We start from the raw sequence: 22,177 nt of genomic DNA, 5'->3' as shown, positions 1-22,177 counted from the left end.
CCATTTAATAAACAAATTGACCTCAAGATTGGGTGCTGCTGTGCTTTTACGCCACCCGTCAGCCACAGCCCACTGGATTACTGGGCGGCCTGCTTACTAATTTCAGTGGCAGGAGGAACTGTGGACTGGCTTATTTAGCTCCCCTGCCAGGTTAAACATTTTAAAATTCTATATTATCTGCTAGACATTAGTGAAAGAATAAATCCTCAACCTCAATGCTAGCTGTTCCTCTCCATTACACCATCCGATGTCCAGCAGCTCCACATGCTCTAAACATTCCAGACATCCAGTTAAATAAAGAAAGTGGTTTGGGGAGTAGTGGGCATAGTGGGACCCCCAGCCCCTCTGGCCTAAACAAGAGCCGCACCTTAAACGTGAGGACAACATGATGAGCGGATCAGCGGAAACGGACCCCGCAGGTAGGCAGAGGGCACATTCACAGCGCTGCCAGCCGCGTGGCACCGGCCCCCACGTGTGAGCTTCATCCGCCGTGACGTTTGATTGGCACACTCATTCCCTCTCTCCCAAATGTAATTACTTAGTCTAACACCTTTTTGAAAGCTCTGAGGTGAGCAGCTCTTCAGACGAGCCCCTCGCTTTACTTGAGGCAGACGGCACTTTCATTGCTTTGTGCTTTTCATTTTAGTGCGGATGGTTTTCAGGAGCCTTCCAAGCTGGCAGATTTTGTGGCCCAGAAGTCGATGCTGGTTGAGGTTTTTACTTTTGATTTGCAGCTTAGCTTATAAAGATAGTAAGGGGCAGCAGTTTGATATGTTTGCGTAAAGACCCTGGGGGGTAAAATGTAATCAAGCAGTAGAGATGAAAGTGTCCATTTCAAACCTGAGCATGGGCATTAGTAATAATAGTTAGCAGACACCTTGGTCCAAGGCGACTTACAAAGCAAGTTATAATACACACAAGAATGATTAGAAGGAGCAAGCAGTAAAAACAGCAATAGACAAAATGAAAAACCGAGCAGGAAGGAGACACTAAGAAAAGACCCCGAAACAGGAGGACACTGGGGGCAATTCGAGTTGACAACGGGAGGTCTTCGCGGCAAGCACAGAGAAGCATCGTCCAGTCTCGGCACATCTGGCAAGACAAGGGACAGTCAGCAGACGGGCAGAGGCAGAGCAGAGTCTTCATCGAGAGCCATGTGGAGGGACCAAAGACTGGAGATACTGGGGAGCAGAGCCGTTCAGAGGACCCACAGCAGGAGTTCTGAACAGGAAGTCACTGAAGAAGACGACTTGAAGGAACAGAGGACACCAGTCGGGTATCCGCATTCTGGAGGAGCTGGAGAGGTCGGATAGCAGATGAAGGATGAGCCGCCAGGAGAGAGCAAGGGGTTGTGTGGTATTATCGGTGAGGGAAGGCCAAAACCTTGAAATATTATGAAATAAGAAACAAAAGGATTGGGTCACTGAAGTATTCATCTTTTGAATAAAAGTGAGGAGTCCAAAGTCACCCGAGATTCCTGACCGTGACTGGTTGTGGAAGGACGACAACGATGATGACATCTTCAAGGGCAATGCTTGGAGACAACTCTAAGGAAGCAGAAGGCAAGTTACAGGATAGCTGACTTCAAAAGGTTACGTCTATGGTGACGATCGTTCATCCAGGATGAGATGGCAGTGAGACAGCCGGAGATCTGGGCTGAAATCTGTGGGTTGTATAAGAGAAACGAGAGGAAGATCTGTACATCGTCAACACAGGGGTGGTAGGAGAAGAGATGAGAAGAAATAGCATTACCTAAGGAATGAGAGAAAAGAAAGAAAGGAGAAATGGACCCAACACCAAACTTTGAGGCACATCTGTGAAGAAACACCGACACCTGTCTTATGGGGGATGGAACTGCTTCCAACACCCGGCTTCTGCTGGTCCAAACAACATATTAGTCCAGCCAGGCATAAAGTTAATTCTCTGTTCAGTCAGCCAACCCATCTGCCCTTCCGTTCTGGCCTCCTTCCAAGTGAAACTTAATAAGTAGCTTAAGAACTTCTCCATCTTGCCCACATTAATTTGAAGATCAGAATTCATGAGTTATGTGCCTCTTTCTATAGCTCAGCTCATGTAAATTTATTTTGTGTGGCTTGTTATTGTCTTTCAGTTACATATTTACAGTGGTGTGAAAAACTATTTGCCCCCTTCCTGATTTCTTATTCCTTTGCATGTTTGTCACACAAAATGTTTCTGATTAGTGAATTAGAATTAGAACAATCTAGACGAGAACAGGCCATTCAGCCCAACAAAGCTCGCCAGTCCTATCCACTTGCTTCCTCATAAGAAAACATCAAGTCGAGTTTTGAAAGTCCCTAACGTCTTACTGTCTACCACACTACTTGGTAGCTTATTCCAAGTGTCTATCGTTCTTTGTGTAAAGAAAAACTTCCTAATGTTTGTGCGAAATTTACACTTCACAAGTTTCCAACTGTGTCCCCGTGTTCTTGATGAACTCATTTTAAAATACAAGTCTCGATCCACTGTACTAATTCCCTTCATAATTTTAAACACTTCAATCACGTCACCTCTTAATCTTCTTTTGCTTAAACTGTAAAGGCTCAGCTCTTCTAATCTTTCCTCATAATTCAACCCCTGTAGACCTGGAATCAGCCTAGTCGCTCTTCTCTGGACCTTTTCTAGTGCTGCTATGTCCTTTTTGTAGCCTGGAGACCAAAACTGCACACAGTACTCAAGATGAGGCCTCACCAGTGCATTATAAAGGTTGAGCAGAACCTCCTTGGACTTGTACTCCACAGATCGTGCTATATAACCTAACATTCTGTTAGCCTTCTTAATGGTGATCATCAAACACATTTAACCATTAGTCAAATATAACACAAGTAAACACAAAATGCAGTTTTTAAATGATGGTTTTTATTATTTAGGAGAAAAATCCAAACCTACATGGCCCTGTGTGAAAAAGTAATTGCCCCCTTGTTAAAAATAACCTACCTGTGGTGTATCCCACCTGAGTTCAATTTCCTGATTACTGCCACACCTGTTTCAATCAAGAAATCACTTCAATAGGAGCTGCCTGACACAGAGAAGTAGACCAAAAGCACCTCAAAAGCTAGACATCATGCCAAGATCCAAAGAAATTCAGGAACAAATGAGAACAGAAGTAATTGAGATCTATCAGTCTGGTAAAGGTTATAAAGCCATTTCTAAAGCTTTGGGACTCCAGCGAACCACAGTGAGAGCCATTATCCACAAATGGCAAAAACATGGAACAGTGGTGAACCTTCCCAGGAGTGGCCGGCCGACCAAAATTACCCCAAGAGCGCAGAGACGACTCATCCGAGAGGTCACAAAAGACCACAGGACAACGTCTAAAGAACTGCAGGCCTCACTTGCCTCAATTAAGCTCAGTGTTCACGACTCCACCATAAGAAAGAGACTGGGCAAAACGGCCTGCATGGCAGATTTCCAAGACGCAAACCACTGTTAAGCAAAAAGAACAATAGGGCTCATCTGAATTTTGCTAAAAAACATCTCAATGATTGCCAAGACTTTTGGGAAAATACCTTGTGGACTGATGAGACAAAAGTTGAACTTTTTGGAAGGCAAATGTCCCGCTACATCTGGCGTAAAAGGAACACAGCATTTCAGAAAAGAACATCATACCAACAGTAAAATATGGTGGTGGTAGTGTGATGGTCTGGGGTTGTTTTGCTGCTTCAGGACCTGGAAGGCTTGCTGTGATAGATGGAACCATGAATTCTACTGTCTACCAAAAATCCTGAAGGAGAATGTCCGGCCATCTGTTCGTCAACTCAAGCTGAAGCGATCTTGGGTGCTGCAACAGGACAATGACCCAAAACACACCAGCAAATCCACCTCTGAATGGCTGAAGAAAAACAAAATGAAGACTTTGGAGTGGCCTAGTCAAAGTCCTGACCTGAATCCAATTGAGATGCTATGGCATGACCTTAAAAAGGCGGTTCATGCTAGAAAACCCTCAAATAAAGCTGAATTACAACAATTCTGCAAAGATGAGTGGGCCAAAATTCCTCCAGAGCGTGTAAAAGACTCATTGCAAGTTATCGCAAACGCTTGATTGCAGTTATTGCTGCCCAACCAGTTATTAGGTTCAGGGGGCAATTACTTTTTCACACAGGGCCATGTAGGTTTGGATTTTTTTTTCTCCCTAAATAATAAAAACCATCATTTAAAAACTGCATTTTGTGTTTACTTTGACTAATGGTTAAATGTGTTTGATGATCAGAAACATTTTGTGTGACAAACATGCAAAAGAATAAGAAATCAGGAAGGGGGCAAATAGTTTTTCACACCACTGTATATTCGTATTTATACTTGGATATTTAATTTTCTGTTATGCTTATGTTATGAATAAATAGTTAATTTGATTTATTCTCGTTAACATTGTTTAGGTTATTTGTTGAAAAACAGTCAGTCAACTTATCTAACCCACAAATGGAGAAAGTGAAAGTGGTGGAATGAAGATGTTTGCCAGTTCATAACTTACACAGATACCTTCATAGTTCTGCCAACACACTCATCCTACAAAGTGACCATCAACCGTAGTGCTCGCTGTGGACCAACACAATTCGCCGGTGCGTCACCTTCATAGTTTGCCTTTGCTGATGACCGCACTTTCTGCTCTTGCCGTCCTTTTCCTATTGGCTTCAAGTCAGGATTTTGATTGGCCCGTTGAAGAACGTTTACTCACTTTTGTAGATGAATGGGGACCACCTCACACCACTCCGGAAAGTAATATTTTAGAAGGACAGGATCAATGTTGAAATTGCGTGCTTTTAATTGCACTTCGCTCTTCGACGGCAGTGCGTCGGACTTGCTGCTGATTCCAGAGAGTGCCCTGCACGCTTGATTTATATCGGGTTGAAAAAGCTGACTTGCAGCACATCTCGTCAGATGTTGGTCTGCTGTTAGTGCAAGGACTGCCTGTGATATTCGCTCTTTAACAATTCATTGACGTGCTTGGTCTCCGTTTATCAGTGTGGTGCGTCTGCACGCGTTTGATGATTTGGAGCTCTGGGCCGCCTTGATTACCTGACCGAGGGCTCGTCCTTTTTGTCCTACACGTTGTGTATTTTCTACACTGCACTTTGTTTCTTGACTCTGTTACTTTGATTTCACTTTTTACCTTGTTCTTCCTAAGAAAACCAACATGGATATCAATTTCAGTGTTCTGTTTCCATGTGGAAGATGCCACTGAAAGATGTAACTTTAGAAAGATTAACGTTACTTCTTCTGTCTTCCCAGCTGCTGCAGGTGAAAGACAACTCAAGTTGCTGTCTGAGGTGGCACAGGCAGTTAAAGGCCAGGGCACCATTGCCTGGGTGGACTGTGGGTAAGTGTGGGTAACTTTAGATTTTTCCATGTTTGTCTTGGTTCTTCTATTTTGCATAAGCACAGAAGTCGCATAGATAGATAGAGACTTTATTAATCCCAAGGGGAAATTCATTCATCGTTCAACATTCCATCATCTTTGACAGCTTTATCGAGTGAAGTTAGGAATGTCTGGTAAGACCACAAATCCATGTCACGTCAGACATTCTGACAGTTCCAATACACACTGGTTTAATGTATTTGTGTATACTTTGAGACTCAAATTGTCATGAAATTGGAAAAATAGCTGTGAGGCCTTCAACAACACCACAAAAGGCAGGCCAGGATCTTCACTGGTCTGTCCAGCAGAGCCTCACCTTAACTGAGCCAGGCCCCTGAGGCTACCTGCTGGCTTCATCAGGAGCAGGCCCAAAACTGGGATGGCCTCAGTGCAACTGTGAGGCCTAGAAACTTATGGTAGGCCTCAAAAAGCACAAAGTAAGCCTGACCTCCCACATGTAAGAAACCGGCCAAAAGGAGACAAAGTTTATCTCTCTATTATAAAAAAAATCCTGGAGAGAAACAGTAGGGCGACGAGACGTGATCTTCACATTAAGTTCACGGAAGACACTTAAAAGACCCGCGAGACTAGAGAGATTGGCCACGGAGTGTCTTGTGGGGCCCTTAAACATGAGACTTTGTGCCAAGAGATGAAGTAGAACGTGAGATTCTTGCAAGACACGCCCTACTTACAACCAAATAAGAGCACAGGGGGGAACACACTGAGTCGTGTAAAGGAGGCTTTGAGCACACGCAGATCCAGGGCTCTTCGCGCATATAAAGCGGATAAGAACAATGCGTTATAAACAAAACGTAGACGACTAAGCGAAGAAGAAAGCAGCGCGGACAAAAGAGACTCAAAAGCGTTGGAGAGACAAAAAAGAAAAAGAATAATCGAGGTGTGAATTCAGAACATAAGGAAAGTAAATATCAGCCCGGAACAAGTGGAATTGGGGAAAAAAAAAAAAAAAAGCAGGTCCAATCCAGACGTTGGCGCTACACACATGCAGAGCAGGTTAGAGATTATGAAAGCAGTGGAATTCGAAAGGCTCAAAAAAAAAAAAAGTTGGCGTGATACAAAAGTAGAGAAAGTTAAAGAATATGAAAGTAGGAAAATTAGGAAGTATAAAAAAAAAAGAAAGTAAAGATCACCGGAGCGCAAACAAACAGAAATTCTTACTCGAAAAAGGGAAAATAATCACCACGGACCAGGTGTCTTTGAAACAAAAGCAGGACAAAGCGAGGTCAGAAATAAAAGACAAAGAGTAGAAAACAAAGTAAAACGTCATAAAGAGGTTAAAAAAACAAGGTGGCCGAACACACGCAGAGCAAGATACAGAATATGGAAGCAGAAAAAAATGACAGGGTGAAAACAAAGGGAGTAAAGATCACGTTAGCACAAAGAAAGAGAAACAATTACTCGACGAAATAATGAAAAGGCGATTAGAGATCGAATATGTGGACACAGGTGATATGTCAGAAGGATGTCAATATTGTAAGGCTTTGAAGTTTAGGTCAAGAGAATTTCAAAAACGGAGTTTACCTCACATACATTTATTTATTGGTTACTTTGCAAAAGAAATGATGAACTGCTGATGATGAAGATCGCTTTGTCTGTGCTGAAATTCCAAAAAGAGAAACCTGTCCTGAATTACGGTACAAAGCCATTAAACACGCGTCTCACTGACCTCATTTAAAAGATTCAGCACATTGGGACTCGAAAGATTCCAAATATTGTTTTTACAGGAGTTCTGAAATAAAAGTGAAACTAATGAAATAGCAACAATTCAAAGAAAAAAATATCTTACAAGTGTGTATCCTGAAAAACAAAAAACAGGTGTTGGCGAGCGAAGCCCCCTAGTTGTTCAAAAGGAGAAGGAATCCTGAAACTCCTGGCTCAAGATAACAACAAACAATGTTTCTGTGATAGTAATTTTAAAGTTTATTAAACAAAAACAAAGTTAATGGGAGTAAAAGAGAGGTGGGCAAAGGGAGGTAAGGAATCAGCAATAATACAGAGTCCACTAGTGACCTTGTTCATTGAATATTCAACTTGTGACCGGCTTAGACTAACATTTGTTTGACCCCCAGCACCCCATGGTGCGTTGTGAGGCCAGCGTGACATCATAGAGCTACAGCAGCCATGTGCACAACTTTCACAGATGTCAACTGCAAGATTGTTGCTGATCTGCTCCACACCTGCGTCATGTCAGGATCAGTTCGGTACTCCAGCCTAAGAGAAAAATAAAAAACGATTTCATGGGAGGGTGAGTTACATGAGCTGACCATAATGAGAACATTGAGTAAGGCCACCAGATACACAACGCTGATCCCCGTGTGGCTGACTGTTTTGCATGTATAATTAGCCATGTGCCGCAGCTACCAGTCAAAACAAGCCTTAAAGGAGCCCAAAAAAAACACACGAGGCTCTGTAAAATAAGAATAATAAAAAGATGTGTTCCTGTTAACAAAAGGTTTGTTTCTTCTTGATAGAAGAAAAAAGTGCCAGGCATCTGCAGATACCTGGGCAACAAAAAAGACATTCATGCTGTGCCCTCAAGCAATGGAATGAGGAAGTCCCACGCTGCTGCTCAATGGCGCCGCCGATGTGTGCCCTGAGATTGTGATCGTAATGAGGTATATAATATAAACGTCTGTGCGTGAAAGGGTGTGTGTCTGTCTGTCTGGCACGGAAGTGAGAGTTGGAGTCGGGCTAAGGGCTCCGCCTCCGAGGATACGCAAGTGAGGGGCCAGCACGTCGGCAAAACGAAACCTCCGAAGAAAGAGTGACTCACTTATCTGCTGGTATAGAAGCGAGGCAAGCACATCGGGCAAACAAAACCTAGGAGAGAGACGCCCAGAGGAGTTCCTTTCAATTACCTGACGTCTCTACATTTCAGTTTCTTTGTCTGGTGATTTCAATAGTTTCTAGGAGCTTACACAGTGTCTACACACACACATATATATATTGTAAGAAAGACGCTATATTGCACCCGACCCGGCACAGTCTCGACACGGAGGCACGTATAAAAATGAAAGACTTTTATACGTCTTCCTCGTAATCCCTCCAGCCACAACACAGTCCTAAGCACAAACTACACCACAAAACACTCCTCTCTCTCCCTCCCTCTCTCTCTCTCTCCCTCTCTTTCTCTCTTTCTCTTTCTCCCTCCCCCTCTCTCTCTCTCTCTCTCTCTCTCTCTCTCTCTCTCTCTTCTTCCTCCACCGTATCCTCCACAAGCTTAGTCCTCCTCCTCCTCCTCCCGACTCTGGCCACTGAGTGGTGGTCGCTGGCTCCCTTTTATTGGGTAACCGGAGGTGCTTGATTGGCAACATCTGGGTAAGGCAAAACCAATGCCCAGAAGGGGCCAGCAGCACCCCCTGGCGGCGCCTGCGGAACCTCACAGAGCTGCACGGAACTCCAACCCCCATGATGCCCTGGGGGAGTCCGAGGCACCGCTGCAACCCAGGGAGGCTGACGTCTAACGTCCAGGGGGAGATTCTGGGCTTCCCACCCTTGTCCCCTTGGCAGATGTGGTGAAGGGGCATCCCAGCCAGGCGTGGGCCCCGGCCACCTGCCACAAGATATAGATATTACAGTATAAATATCATTTTTTTTTTAAAATTCTTGCTTGTTTGTGTCTATTTGTTGTATTTTGTTTGCGGCTATTGTCCTCTTTGTGTCATTTGTTGTGTGAGGCACAGTGGCACAGCAGTCAGCTCCGCTGCCTCACATCTTTGGGCACAATAATCTGTCCAGCATAGTTGGAAGGTCCTTTGCTATCCCCCCAGGACAATTGAAGACCACTGCCCTGTTATAATTCGCTCAAAACAAGTTCACTTCCTCCGTGCCCTTTGACTTTAATGCATTTCATGGAGCCAAAGTCCCAAACATTTCCATGATTTTGCTGAACTTGCAGAAAAATGAACTCGGTGGGATTTGCTTATCGCTGTGTGCTGCACAGCACTCTGGGTAATGCTCCACGGGGCAGGCTTGCTTCTCGCACACGGGTCACGTGCAGGTTGATAGTCAGGGAGGCGGGAGTGCACTTTTTTTTTTTAGGATTTTTACTTTTCTAATGTTCTGGTCATTTCAGCATTTCTGATTAATATTAGCACACAAACAAACGTGTCACCGCAGTGTCAGCTCTGCTGCAGCGTTCAGGGTCATTTGCACCCGTGTCTGACCTGCTTGTTATTAGTTGACAGCATTTACAGCAAATGCCTTAGTAAATGGTGCATTCAAATCAAGTCTAAGCATTTAAAGCCAAGTGAAGAAACCCAAACGTAGACATACAACCGCCGAGTCACTGCTGAATTAGAAGAGAGGAGAGGCCAGCTACTTAAATGCCACCTTTGGTGTGCCACTTTTAAAAGCACATGTCACAGAGGGGATGTCCTGGTGAGTTCTCTGTGGATTAGTTGACCAATCACATTGAGGAAATGTTATAAAGAAAAAAAAAGATGTTTACGGCGTAAGTAAAACTGAGGAAGACTTCCTAAAAGTGTTAGGACTGACGCTGACTCAGTGCCTCGCTGTTGAATGTGAAAAAGGCAAACGGTGGCGAGGGGGGCGAGAATCGCGCCAACCGCAGGTTGTTTGTCTTGGCCTCCAGAGGACGCAGGTGTCTCAACAAAGCCGCTAAGGTAATGGAGGCCATCGGGGCGTCTGCTGAGGCCTGCAGATGTGCTGAGCGAGGAATTGGCCGAGCTGGGAAGCCAAGTAGCCCTCGACTGAGCTGCTTAATTCAGCTTCTTGTCTGCTGCTCTCCACTCTCTTCTGTAATACGACAGCAGGCTGCCAGCTGCTCTGGATTGCTCGGCCCTTCTGGACCCTCAGTAAAGCTTACAATCAAAAGGTGCCGGCCCCCCAAACCGAGTCGCGGCCTTCATAGCCTGCACGTCCAAATTGGACTAAGCTGGAAATTCAGAAGAAAAAATATGGAAGACCCCCAAAACAAACCACAAAATAAGGGAAATGTGACAAAAGAGGGAGCCAAGAACGATTTGCCTGAATAAGGCAGACTTCATTTTTTTTCTTGAAGTCCAGAATCCACTAATCAAAAACCAGCGAGAAGAACGAAATTCGAAGCCTGGACATCAAACTTGTGGTCGACGATGAGCTCCACAATGAGACGAGACACACAAACGCAGAAGGAAACCCAAATGACGACAGGAGCTGAAGTGTCACCCAACATACTGAGGTGGCAGTCCCAGAGAATCAGCAGGCCCCAACATAAAATAAAGAGCTACTCCGAATATGACTAACGTGCCATCATCATAATAAACTAAACAAGACCCCTGGGAGACGAAGGAAAGAAGACAATCAAAAGAAGACACCTGAGCCTGAAGTGACACCACAGCCGTCCATGTCACCGACTGAGGACGGCCGCAGGTTACATTGACCACGAGGAGTCCCGCTGGCAGCGAGTTCAGAATGATAGCTAAGGTGGTCTTGGTACGGTTTTGTCAGAGTGTCCTGTCTTTTTATTGGAAGGAAAAGTGGATGGAAACCCCCGGAAATCGGCCCCGGTAACTGAAGGCTGAAATGAGTGTGTGTGTGTGTGTGTATGTGGTAGCGAATACTGCGACTTGACCACCTGTGGACCAAAGGAGAGACCCTTCACACTGGGCATGCGTGGAGTCTGAAAGTCTTTGGCTTCAACAACGGTGTCTCACTACTGTTGGGGTTTAGGCCTTCAGTGGTGGGGGGACGCCAGTGAGTTTTATTTTGATCAAATCTGTACTGAAAGACTGAAGAGAAGCTCAGTGGCCAAACTAATGGAGGGGGTGGTCCAGGTGTGGTGGGGAGCACATGACAAGCTTAAACACCATAATTGAGTTAAGTTAAGGTGGTGTCCAGCAGGGGTCTTAATATTCATAAGTGATCTGCATGCAAATAAAATCGCTAAGATGGTTAAATCTGCGGATGATGGGACGGGCAGACAATGGAGAATCGGCTGAATTACCAGAGAGGGGCCAGCTTGGGCAGACTTGTGGACGAGGGGTCCTAAGTGTTGCTCATCGGCCGTGTTAAATGCACACAACTCTGGTGTTGTAGCTGGTATGTTGTGTGCCAGGATGGCATGAAGCACAAGGACTCTGGCGCCCTCTGTGGACCACTTGTGGCAGCTCTTCCAGACAGTCCAGAATGTTCTCTTTGATGTGCAACCCCCCACCAGTCTCGCAGAACATCCTGCCACGAGTGGCCTGCCTTGGCACTGAGACCAGACGGGAGGCATTTGGCGGAGGTCTGTAATTTATAAATGTAATGCTGGCCCTTTTTTGTAAATTTTGGGAGCATTTTTGCTGTCGTAAAGTCTATGCGTGTTTCACATTTCTGTTCTTTATTTTGTAAGTCAAATTCGCATTTATTTAATCTCTTTAAAACATTTGCCATCTCCATTTTTCAAAGAGAAATGTCAATACTGCTGATTTATGTTGAATGATAAATTCACTTGAGTGGCGCTCTTTCCCTGCCATCCGTAATTCTTGACATGTTTAGAGAGCAATTGTGTGCCGCTGCAAATTTTATGTTGTTTAATTTGTAAAACATGCAATGAAGTATGATCAGGCAGACATGCAGTTGAACGGTGATTGATTCAATCCCCTCGCCACTGCCGTTCGTCTCGATAGCAGACCGCAGAGTGGGCTGCAGTGCGTCATGGCGTGACCCACCATTAGCTCCACGGAGAAGTCCGAGTGTCCCTGCTTGCTTGATCCTCGGGATGGAGAGGTTTTTAGGTGCCATCCATTCTTCCATCCTTTGTTGTCCTGCTGACATTTCTGCCAGTTGGGGCGCCACTGGAGTCCAGTAATTCTGCCAGGCCCAATTGCAGACATCTTTCATGTTACTCTGAGTGTTCCTAAGTTTAGTTTCTGAGGTAAGGAGGCCTTAAGAAAAGGGGGCTACTGTAAAAAAGAACAATGTTAATGCTAGATGGTCCACAGGTGGTCCACAGTTTGTGGCTTGTTGAAAATTGTATAAAAATATTCTTTAGTGCTTTAGAGCAACTCTCTGTCGTTCCACGCTGACCCACATCAGATTGTTGAGATTTGGGCAGGTGGTCCTCAAGTTCTGCTTCTTCTTTAGCAACAAGGCCCCTGGCTGAAAGAAGTGAAACTTTTTGATTTATGAGATGTTGCAAATGGAATCAGTCATTTCCCATCTGTACTTCTAACTGCGTATTTGCCATGTATGACAAAGTCTGCCATAAGAAGAGTGAGACCCCGTAAAAAAGGTTGCTGGGATTAGTAACCCTAACCCTAAACCTAACTCTGCTGTATCCTGGGAATCTGAAACAGACCAGCAAGTGGAGACCCTGAGGACCTTTAGAAGGTATGTGAGGTGTGGGGCCCGCTGATGAACTGCTTGGTCTCCTCTTGTTTGTCACACTTGCTTTACTCACACATTCCGATTCGGGCATCGAGATCTGGTCGTGTTGTGCACACTTTTGGGGTTTCTGGGATTCCTTCCACACAACGGGACAGACAGATGGATGTTGTGTTTCCAGGTTTCACACGGGATCCCCTCATTCACAGTTCAGATCTGCAGGTCAAAGGCCCCCCTGCCTATGGCGCTGGCGGCTGCTGCTTCACTTTGTCTCACTTACATAATTTTATGTTTAACTAGCTCCGCCCTAATAGTAGCAAAACAGGACAAACTTTAAAAATCAATAAAAAAAAAAAAAAATGTCATTCTGGCCAAGCGGAAGATGGGTACGCTCCATTGTCAGACATTGGCACTGCATCTGATGGTGTGTGTGTCCCCCACGTGGCCGTGATATCTCTGCCAATCAGCAGCTACCTTCTAAAACACACGTAGCTCTGATCGATCTCTCTCTCAAAAACGTCAACCGTTAACAAGCTCTAGATGATAATGTCTGCTGAACAAACAGGTGTCGCTAGCTAAGCTGGGGCGAGGTGCGCTTCAACACGTGGCGAGTGGGAGAGCAACTCAACCAGAGGCTGGCACGTCAGTAAGGAGGGGTCCCACTTCCCACCCCCCTCAGCCCGCCGCGTGTCTCTTGGATTTGCACAAATAAATCGGTGATGGAAGTGAACTCTGATACGTAGTGTGATGACAGAAGTCACAAAATCATCTGGAATGTTCAAGGAAATTATAGAGAAAAAAAGATCTAAATCTGTGAAGTAGTTCTCTCGTGAAAAGCAGACAGACAGACAGACATTTGATTTTTTTTATATATATATACACACTAACCGTCCCCCATGGCTCCGCCCACGTAGAAGTGAAACAGGAGAAATTTTAAAATTCAATAAACAAACAGGCATCGCTAGCTAAGCGGAGGTAAGGTACACCCCAAAACGCAGAGCTAGGCCGACTCCCACTCCTGAGGCCCCGCCTCCCCTCGGCCTTCAGCCTCTGTCTCTCAGTTTCGTGTAAATAAATCGCTGCTGCAAGCGAACTCTGATTCTTAGCGCGATGAGAGAAGTCGCAAAATCAACAGGAAGGTTCAAGCAAATTATAGAAAAAACACCCGATCAGAACCCGTCATGTCGTTCTCTCGCGAAAAGCAGACAGACAGACAGAAATTGGGTTTTATACAAATAGAGATATATAGAGATGCTGCTTCCTAGTTTTCCTCTCACCGGTTTCCATCAGATGGCTGCCCTGCCTTCACAAGTTCATTAGCACCTGAGCAGTTAAATGAAGACACCAAGGCGCCAATCGATGGAGTTATGTCGCCCACATCTGGCACTGCTGCTTTCACGACAGGCGTTTCGTAATGAAAGGAGTGCCCTCTGGAGACCACCAAGGCTGCCCCACGGCGCTCGGAAGGCTTTGCTTTCTCTAACGTTATTACTTTCTTCCATTATGACAGGAATCTTCTGGGACGGCTTTTTAATTTTTGTTTCCTTGGCTTTCTGAATTTGTTGCGTCCACCAGTGACTGCCGTTAATGAGCTTTGATGCTGCGGGCTCCTCCTCGTATCCGTCGCCTTGATTGCTCTATCGCACGTTCTCTGTGTTTGACAATCTTGTTTGCGATTCTTCATGCCGTGAGTGGCAGTTTATAAAATAAAAATGGACTCGTTCATAATTCATCAGTCTTTGAAACTCCTAAAATTCAAGTGGATTACGTACCCTTGTGGGAATTGGACGGAGATGAGAATTAGCCGCAGTGTGGCCTCTGTGTTCCTATTGGCTTCACTTCAACGCTAAGCTTGCTTTTTTTTTTTTCCTTTCCATATGGTGTAATAAAAATGTCTGAGTTTTCTTTCCTACTTATCCTGCTTTTCTCTTTTTTATTATGAATTTATTTTTTTTTCCATTTTTTCCCCCCTTCCTAGAGACTCTGAAGGCCGGAAGTTATGCAAGAAGGTGAAGGTCGACCCGAGCTCCAAAAAGGGCAGCGTGGAGATGCTGCATTACAAGTAAGAGAAGCCCTGGGCCTAAAGACCAGTATGGTGATCATGGTGGTGGTGGTGGTGGTGGTGCCAGTGCCGCCATAGCGGATTCTTTGTTTCCTTTCACTGTACGGCTTCTTCATCGCTCACCTGAAGTCGCCTCACTCTTCGTGTCTGGCCCTCTATTGATAAGTTCACACGCCTTTAAATCAGTCATGCTCTGGCATGCTGGTGCCAGCTCTGTCTCGATCAGATTCTGGTGATACCCCCGACATCATCATCATCATCGCCTGACAGATGACAGCCATAGAGAGCCCGCCTGCAGCAATCCAAACGTGCACCTGGTGAAGCCCCCAGATAGGAGCCCTGGGCAGGAGTCGGCCACACGCACACAATGTCTGCTGACGCGACCAAAGACTGCGTCACCATTGGGTGAACAAAACCGAAGCAATGCAGCTGCTTGAGAAACGCTGCGGACCCTCCACTTTGTTCACGTTTTGTTACACTGCAGCTTTGTGCTGAAATCCTTTCACTTCATTTCTTACCCCTCGTCAAGTCACAGTCCGTACCCCAGAATGACAAGCGAAAACAGGATTTTGGGGTTTTTGTATTTTTATTCAAAATAAAAAGACTGAAATATCCCATTGGCACAATTCATCCAGGGCCTTTGCCCAGCCAGTAAGAGCGTCATTGTACACTCTGCCCGTAATCGTACCTCTACCACTACCGTGAATAGAGCAAAGGGCCACTCCAGGGTCCAGTCCTGTCCGTAGGGTAGCAGTGAGCATTGGACCACCAAAGTTAGTCATCTGAAGATTGCAAGAATGCCACCTGAGAGAAGCTATGGTTTTCACTGCAACATGCAGATGGTGGCTTGAGAGTTTGGCATCAACTGCAGCAGGCCTTGTGTCAGTGGTACAGGCTGGTGCTGGTTGGCACACATTAGACCTCTTCATTGAGAATGTTAGAGGAGTCTTGATGAGAACAGGCCTTTCTGCCCAGCCAGCCCACCTAGTCCCCTAGTTTGAAAACTTGACTCAATGTCATTTTGGACAAAGTCCCTGAAGTCCTACTGTCCACCACACATGGTCACTGGGGTTTGTTTTGTGATTAAACATCTCAATTGGGTCACCTCTAAGTCATTGTCACATCAAATGACTTCTAGTCAGAGGGGATGTCAAATCTGAGAACTGCAATCACTGATCTTGCCACCTGAGGAGGTCCGATTCCACGACTAATAAATCGTTATGTGTCGACTTTCCGGCATGTTTTCATTGCCCTGCCCGCCCACCGCTAACGTGCCCCCTGACGGAGCCGGTGCCCGCAGGGAGGGGGGTTCTCAGGTACGGCGAGTTCAGCCCCAGTCTTTGCCCTGTTCTCCATTCTCTTACGGCTTGTAAAACACGAGATATCAGACAGACGAGCTTCCCTTCTGTTTGTGAGGCCCTAAACATTCCCCATCGCTGCATTATGTCTACGTGTGTCAGACCTCTGGCTGAGCACTCACGTCACCCGCACCCACGACTCATGGCGACGTCAGGAGTCAGACTGCTCGGGCGGAGCAGCAGGGTATGTCACACCACATGACCAGTAAGGGTGTCACCCTAACCCTTAAAGCAGTGGGAACAGCATGGAGTTAATTGATGTAACTGCATTAATGAAGAGCGCCATCAAGGAACCCTGGCAGGCTGACAAGTGTTTCTCATCAAAAGCACTTTCTTTTTATAGATGACTTAAGAAAACGGAAAATAAAATCTGAACTTCTGTAAAATCTGCAGCAGCAGAGCCAATACTCATTTCTCTAAAATTTCTTGCAGAAGTAGGAACTAAATTGTCACAAGCGTAGCCATGTGCTGACCGAATGTCCTATTCTTGTCTTAGCAGACCTCTGTGCAAGCACTTTTAAAATTAGCAATCCCAGAAAGCACTGCATCCTTAATGTGACCTCCTTGATGAATTTTAGTCTGCTTTTGACCCAAAAGTCATCTTTCCTGCCCCAGCAGGAGCCCACGGCGACTCACTAAGGTTACGTAAATGGCGGAGTCTAACACTGCAGATCCCTGGAAAGTCGTGTAATGTCCGCTGCGCCCGTCTTTCATCCTCAGCCACTCTCCATTGCCCTGAATCACCCATAGTCGCTCTGTCTCTGGTGCTGCTTGGTCTTATTTGTAATATGGAGGCCAAACCTGCACACAGCGGTCCAGATGAAGCCCCCCCGAGTGTGTGCTGTAGATTAGGCTCAGCCTCCATTGAGGGCGCTATATAAGCTAACGTCCTGTTAACCTTCCTGATTGCCACTGTCTCAGTGGAGATAATGACCAGACCACTACGACTCCCAGGGCCTCCTCATAAGGGGTACTTCCAAGTTTCAGACGCCGGCCCCCCAACACTCCCACCACTGTGTATTCAAATCCCTCGTTGTTACTCCTTACATGTGACATTTTGTGTTTACTTACATTTAATTTCATCTGCCACCTTCTGTATTGGGTGCAGACCCCTCAGTAACGATTTGGCATATTCTTTGATATCTGCCACCCCCCCACACCAATTTGGGGTCCTTATCAGACTTGACCAGCCTGTTTTATTATTATTATTTTTTATATGCATAGATATATGGAGATGTTGAGATATTCCTACCAAAAAGAGCAGCAGTGACTCCTGATGGACGCCACCTTTAACTGAACCCACTTATGAAAAAGTTCCTCTCCCCACAAGTCTGTGTTCTTGGCGTTTAAACCAGCAGTGTGCCCACCCACACACTGTGCCCGTCTCATTCCATATAAACATTACCGTCACACCTCTGAGGTGCCAAAGCCAGCGTATCTGCAGGGGTCTGCATGATGGACCAGCATTCCTGGTAGAGTCCATGAAGGAGAAGAATTCAAGAGGCGAAAGGGGGGTCCTGCCTCGTCATGGATGGGTGGTCTTAAGTGGACAAGGAGTTGCTGTGAAGCAGTTGAATGTGCGACTGAGATGTTACTGACGCACCCCTGCTGGAAGGTTTTGCTTCCTCAAGCCTTTCTCGCCGCGTTTTTAACGTCTTTTATTTTTATTTTATTTTTTTCTCCCTTTTGCCTGACAAGTGATGTTTTCGACAGCTCGTTTTTTGTGAGTCGGCTCTTTATTTCTTATTCACTAACTCACTTCCACGTTTGTTTCTTTCACAGGGATGGTAACTTCAACACTGAATACAACCGACCGGAAACCTTTAAGGTAAAGGCGGGCGTAAGGTGGAATGGCAGGCGATTTGGCGCTGGGTCAGGTTTTAAAGGCTGATAAAGGCTGGGGTTTGACTTGACGATTCTTTTCAATTGAAGTCTCCATTCCAAACCAAACACGGTCACAGGTCTCACATCATTAGTGGCCTGAACTGCACCTCCGTCCGCTCCTCCATTTATTTTGGTGCTCATTTCCCAGCAAGCAGAGCTTGAAAACAGTTGGGCATCGTAATAAAAATGGAGGTGAACTGAGAGAAAGACCCTCGGCGGTCCCTGTGGTCGAGTTTCACCCCCAACATCAAAGTACAGCTGAAGGAGACCACTGAAAATGGAACGGTTGTGCCAGTTAGTAGCTCATTACATGGGCAGGTAGGCAGCTTGAACTTTATTTGTCCCCAGCGGGTACATTTTATGCTTCACAGAAGCTCCATATATAAATAAATAAATAAATCTGATTGTATTATAACAAACAGCAGCCCCCCTCTCAAACACACACACACACCAAAAGCTGGGCCACCATGAAGTGCGGTCAGAGACTTGTATCCGCTCTGCAGTCTGTGTTAACAGGTGTTCGGCTCGGTGGGTTCACCTTACCAGAGCCTTGCAGGTGACCCCAGTGCCACAAGGTTATGACAGAGCCCGCCATGTCTTATTGTCACCAGCTTGAGTTGGCTCGTCAAGCCTTAGTGCCATCTTCCATGGCATGGGTAAACTCTGGAGTGGCAGCCCTGGAAGGCCTCCACCAAGAATCTGCCTGAAGTGCTAAACCCCCCCAAGTTGAACTGCCAGTGGGGTTTGGTTTAAGGGCCGACCATAAAAGTAGTGACCCCTTAAAGGCTCCCGTCTGTCATAAAAACCGAGTTTTGATTTACGATGTAATAAGCTGAACTCTTTTTGGCTAAAGTTGCTTTTTATTTCTTATTAACTGGTTGGTTGACGTTCTTTTTGTTTTTGAAATCTGCAGTCTATAGTGGCGTTCTTGAAGGACCCAACAGGAGCTCCACTATGGGAAGAAAATCCCGAAGCCAAGGACATCACCCACATTGAAAGTGAAAGGGTAAGTCCCCAAAAAATAAGGATGGGCGGCGGCCTGCTCTACCAGAGCGAAGTGCCAATCAGCTCTTTGCACGTCACTAAATTCTAACTTGCTGATTGGCACACGCTAATAATGGGGGATTGACAACTGTGGTGGGATTGGCGTGTTTGTGTATTCCGGTCTGCTTTGATCCTCTTTTGTTCTCATCCTTGGACATTCAGGCTCTCTTGCTGTTGTCCCCTTAGATGATTGTGACCCTCAGATCAGTGCCAGGCTGTGTTGTAGTGCCCAGTTTGGACCGCTGTGGCAGCAGCCAGCCCAGACAGAATGATCAGAAGCGTGCAGATAATCCTTGAGTTAACCTCACAGAATCAAGGAGCCTGCAAGCCCTACTAACACAGAAGCACCAAAACAGACCTGATGGACGTGGGGTCTCCATTTGTTGTGAAAGTCCTTATGAGGAAGGGGTGGGGGGGTTGGGGTCTCAGACATGGCGAAAGGGTGTTAGGCCTACCAAGGGCACACAAAGCAGCTCAGGGACCACAATAGCCTGTTCAGAAGGTCACCCAAGTCAGCCAGCCCCCAACTGCTGCCCACAGGCCTAAAAAGGAGGAACTGGCGCAGTAAGCTCAAAACACACAAACTGTGCCTCATGAAGAGGAGCCACTCCAGTTCAGCCAAAGGCAGATTTCACAATCGTCCTCCTTAGAGGCCGTGCTAGCTTATCTGAACTTACCGTGACTTACAAACCAAGAGCGCACATGAAGGGCTCAAAGTGCTGGCCTACTGAAGGATTCATAAAATAACGGGGAAGTCAAGCCTTTAGTTTCAGGGCCTCAAAGCTGCAGAACAATTGGCCCACTTATACAAGAGGTGCCCCTTCAGTCTCAGGCTGGTGACTCCCGACTTTAGCCTGGCATTGCTGATGAGAGCTGCTGATTAGCTATGCACGTGAGACATTTAATATACAAACTAGGAACCTTGTGGATCTCCGGGCCGGGACCGCTCCTCTTCCTGCCTTGTCACTGTTGGTCGCTGCGCTTTCCTATTGTTTGTCGCCGTTGTTCACCCAGCCGTGTCACTTTGTCGATCGCTGCACGGTGCGATTAGAGAGTTGTATGTCACAGCTGTTCCTGTTATTGTCACCATGTAGATTAGAGAATTGCTCGTTGCTGTGGTCCTTTCAGCCGTGTCGATGTGTGCCAGTATCCTGGTGGTGACAGTCATCGTGACCTGTGCAGTGTGCTTCACGAAGTTGTGTTTGTGGCCATGCTGCTGTCCTCCCGTCAGCCATGGCAGAGGTGGCGCACCTGACCATTTGAGAGGTGATGTTACAAGCATCGTGGCATCTCGACTGAGATGAAGAGCAAGCTTCAAAGCTGAGGGGTGTTGTGCAGGCTGCCCCTAACATCTATATATATATATATATATATATAAAATCTAAAACTACTTAACGGATTTAGATTGGGTTTTTTTCTATAATTTGCCTGAACGTTCTGATAAATTTTGCGACTTCTCTCATCACGCTAGGTATGATAGTTCAGTTGCGGTAGCGATTTATTCGTGCGAATCTGAGAGACCCGCAGCGGGCAGAGGGAGGCAGGGCCCTCCTCACTCACATGCCAGCCTCGAGGTGTATCTTACCTCTGCTTAGCTAGCGAATGAGAGAATTGCTTCATGGATTTAGATCGTTTTTTTTCTGTAATTTGCTTGAACATTCCGGTTGATTTTGCGACTCCTGGCATCACACTAAGAATCATAGTTCGCTTGCGGGAGCGATATGTTCACGCTAATCCAAGGCTGAGGCTGCGGGCCGCGTGACGTCAGGAGTGGGGAGCCGGGCAGGGCCCTTCTCGCTGTCCTGTTTTACTAATACGCTGGCGAAGGCACGGGGGACAACTAGTAATCTATAAAGTCCAACGTCTGTCTCTTCGCTTTTCACAAGAGAACAACTTAACGGATTTAGATCGGGTTTTTTTCTAGAATTTGCTTGAATATTTCAGTTTGTTTTGCTAAGAATCAGAGTTCGGCTTGCAGCAGCGATTAATAAGCACAAATCGAGAGGGGAGGGGGGAAGTGTGATGCCAGGAGTAGGGAGCTGGGCAGGGCCAGCCTGCGTTCGAGTCGCTCTACCTGTCGCCACGTGTTGGAGCGCACCCTGCCTCTGCTTAGCTAGCAGACGTCATCATCTACAGAGTGTTAAGGAGTAACGTTTGACGTTTTTGAGAGTGAGAGACCACAGCTCCATGTGTGTTTTAGAAGGTAGCTGCTCATTGGCAGAGATATCACGGCCACATGGGGGACCGCCGTCCCCTCAGAGCTGAACATGATCAGATACATTGGATCTTTCCTGCCTTGCCAACTTTTCACATTTTTGGCAAAGAGATCACAGCTGCTTTCTCGCCCCTGATAGCAAAACCACAAATATCGTGTATCAAGAGGCCTTCGGATCTGAAAGCTGTCGATATAAATTCTTCTCAATACAATTTGACATTTTTTGAATTGACTCTTAAAGTTTTGTATACGCTGCATGTGTGTGTATATATGGTAGGTGGAAACGCCAATGTGGCACAAATCGAGTAAATCAGAACCCCAGAACAAGAAAGGCATCTTGATGATCCGCCGTTGAGTTTCACTATCTGACTCCATATATAGCCAGAGGGAGGGGCCAGCAGCAGTGATGTCACGGGACCCCGCCTCCTAGGGTTCCGCCCACAGAACATGCAGAATCAACACCCATTTGGAGACGCGGCCTATAAATGTTTAGTCATAAAACAGAAATTATGTGAAAAAATTGAAAATGAAGAAACAGCAGAGGGAAGCAGTGAATGAATGAGAGCCGGCAGCTGCTAATGGGCTCTGAAAAATGAAAAGGCCTTCATCTTGAAGGGTTGGTGGCGGGCTCACCTTCACGCCACGTGCTTTATCTCACTTACAAGTGGCCGAAGTACGTCAACACCATGTGACACTCGCTGTCCTCTCTTGGCCACTCATTGGGATCACCGCCTTGAAACACTTGGCACGCACGCACAATTCAAGCCAATTTCATGAGGTGTGTGTTAATAAAATTAGAGGTGAGCTGATTGACTCGCCGTCCCCCGCCTGTGAATCGGTGGCCTTTAGTGACTTCCAGTCTGCTGTCTCTAATTACACGGCCTGCCTAATAGAAGGTGCCATTACTT

The 22,177-nt window shown here is 46.1% G+C and overlaps 1 protein-coding gene across 1 annotated transcript in view; it reads left to right on the top strand.

Annotated features, from left to right (window-relative positions):
* Positions 1-22,177, top strand: part of pdia5 (protein disulfide isomerase family A, member 5) — a 97,319-nt gene that overhangs the window by 23,440 nt on the left and 51,702 nt on the right. The window contains exons 3-6 of the mRNA XM_039755223.1: positions 5,248-5,335; positions 14,685-14,768; positions 17,909-17,954; positions 18,924-19,016. Coding sequence (XP_039611157.1) covers positions 5,248-5,335; positions 14,685-14,768; positions 17,909-17,954; positions 18,924-19,016 — 311 coding nt within the window. The remainder of the gene's footprint in view (positions 1-5,247; positions 5,336-14,684; positions 14,769-17,908; positions 17,955-18,923; positions 19,017-22,177) is intronic.

The sequence above is a fragment of the Polypterus senegalus genome, chromosome 6 (assembly GCF_016835505.1).
Source record: "Polypterus senegalus isolate Bchr_013 chromosome 6, ASM1683550v1, whole genome shotgun sequence".
Taxonomy (NCBI): Eukaryota; Metazoa; Chordata; class Cladistia; order Polypteriformes; family Polypteridae; genus Polypterus; species Polypterus senegalus.
Note: the sequence above shows the minus strand (reverse complement) of the source record. Positions and strands in the feature narration are given on the sequence as shown.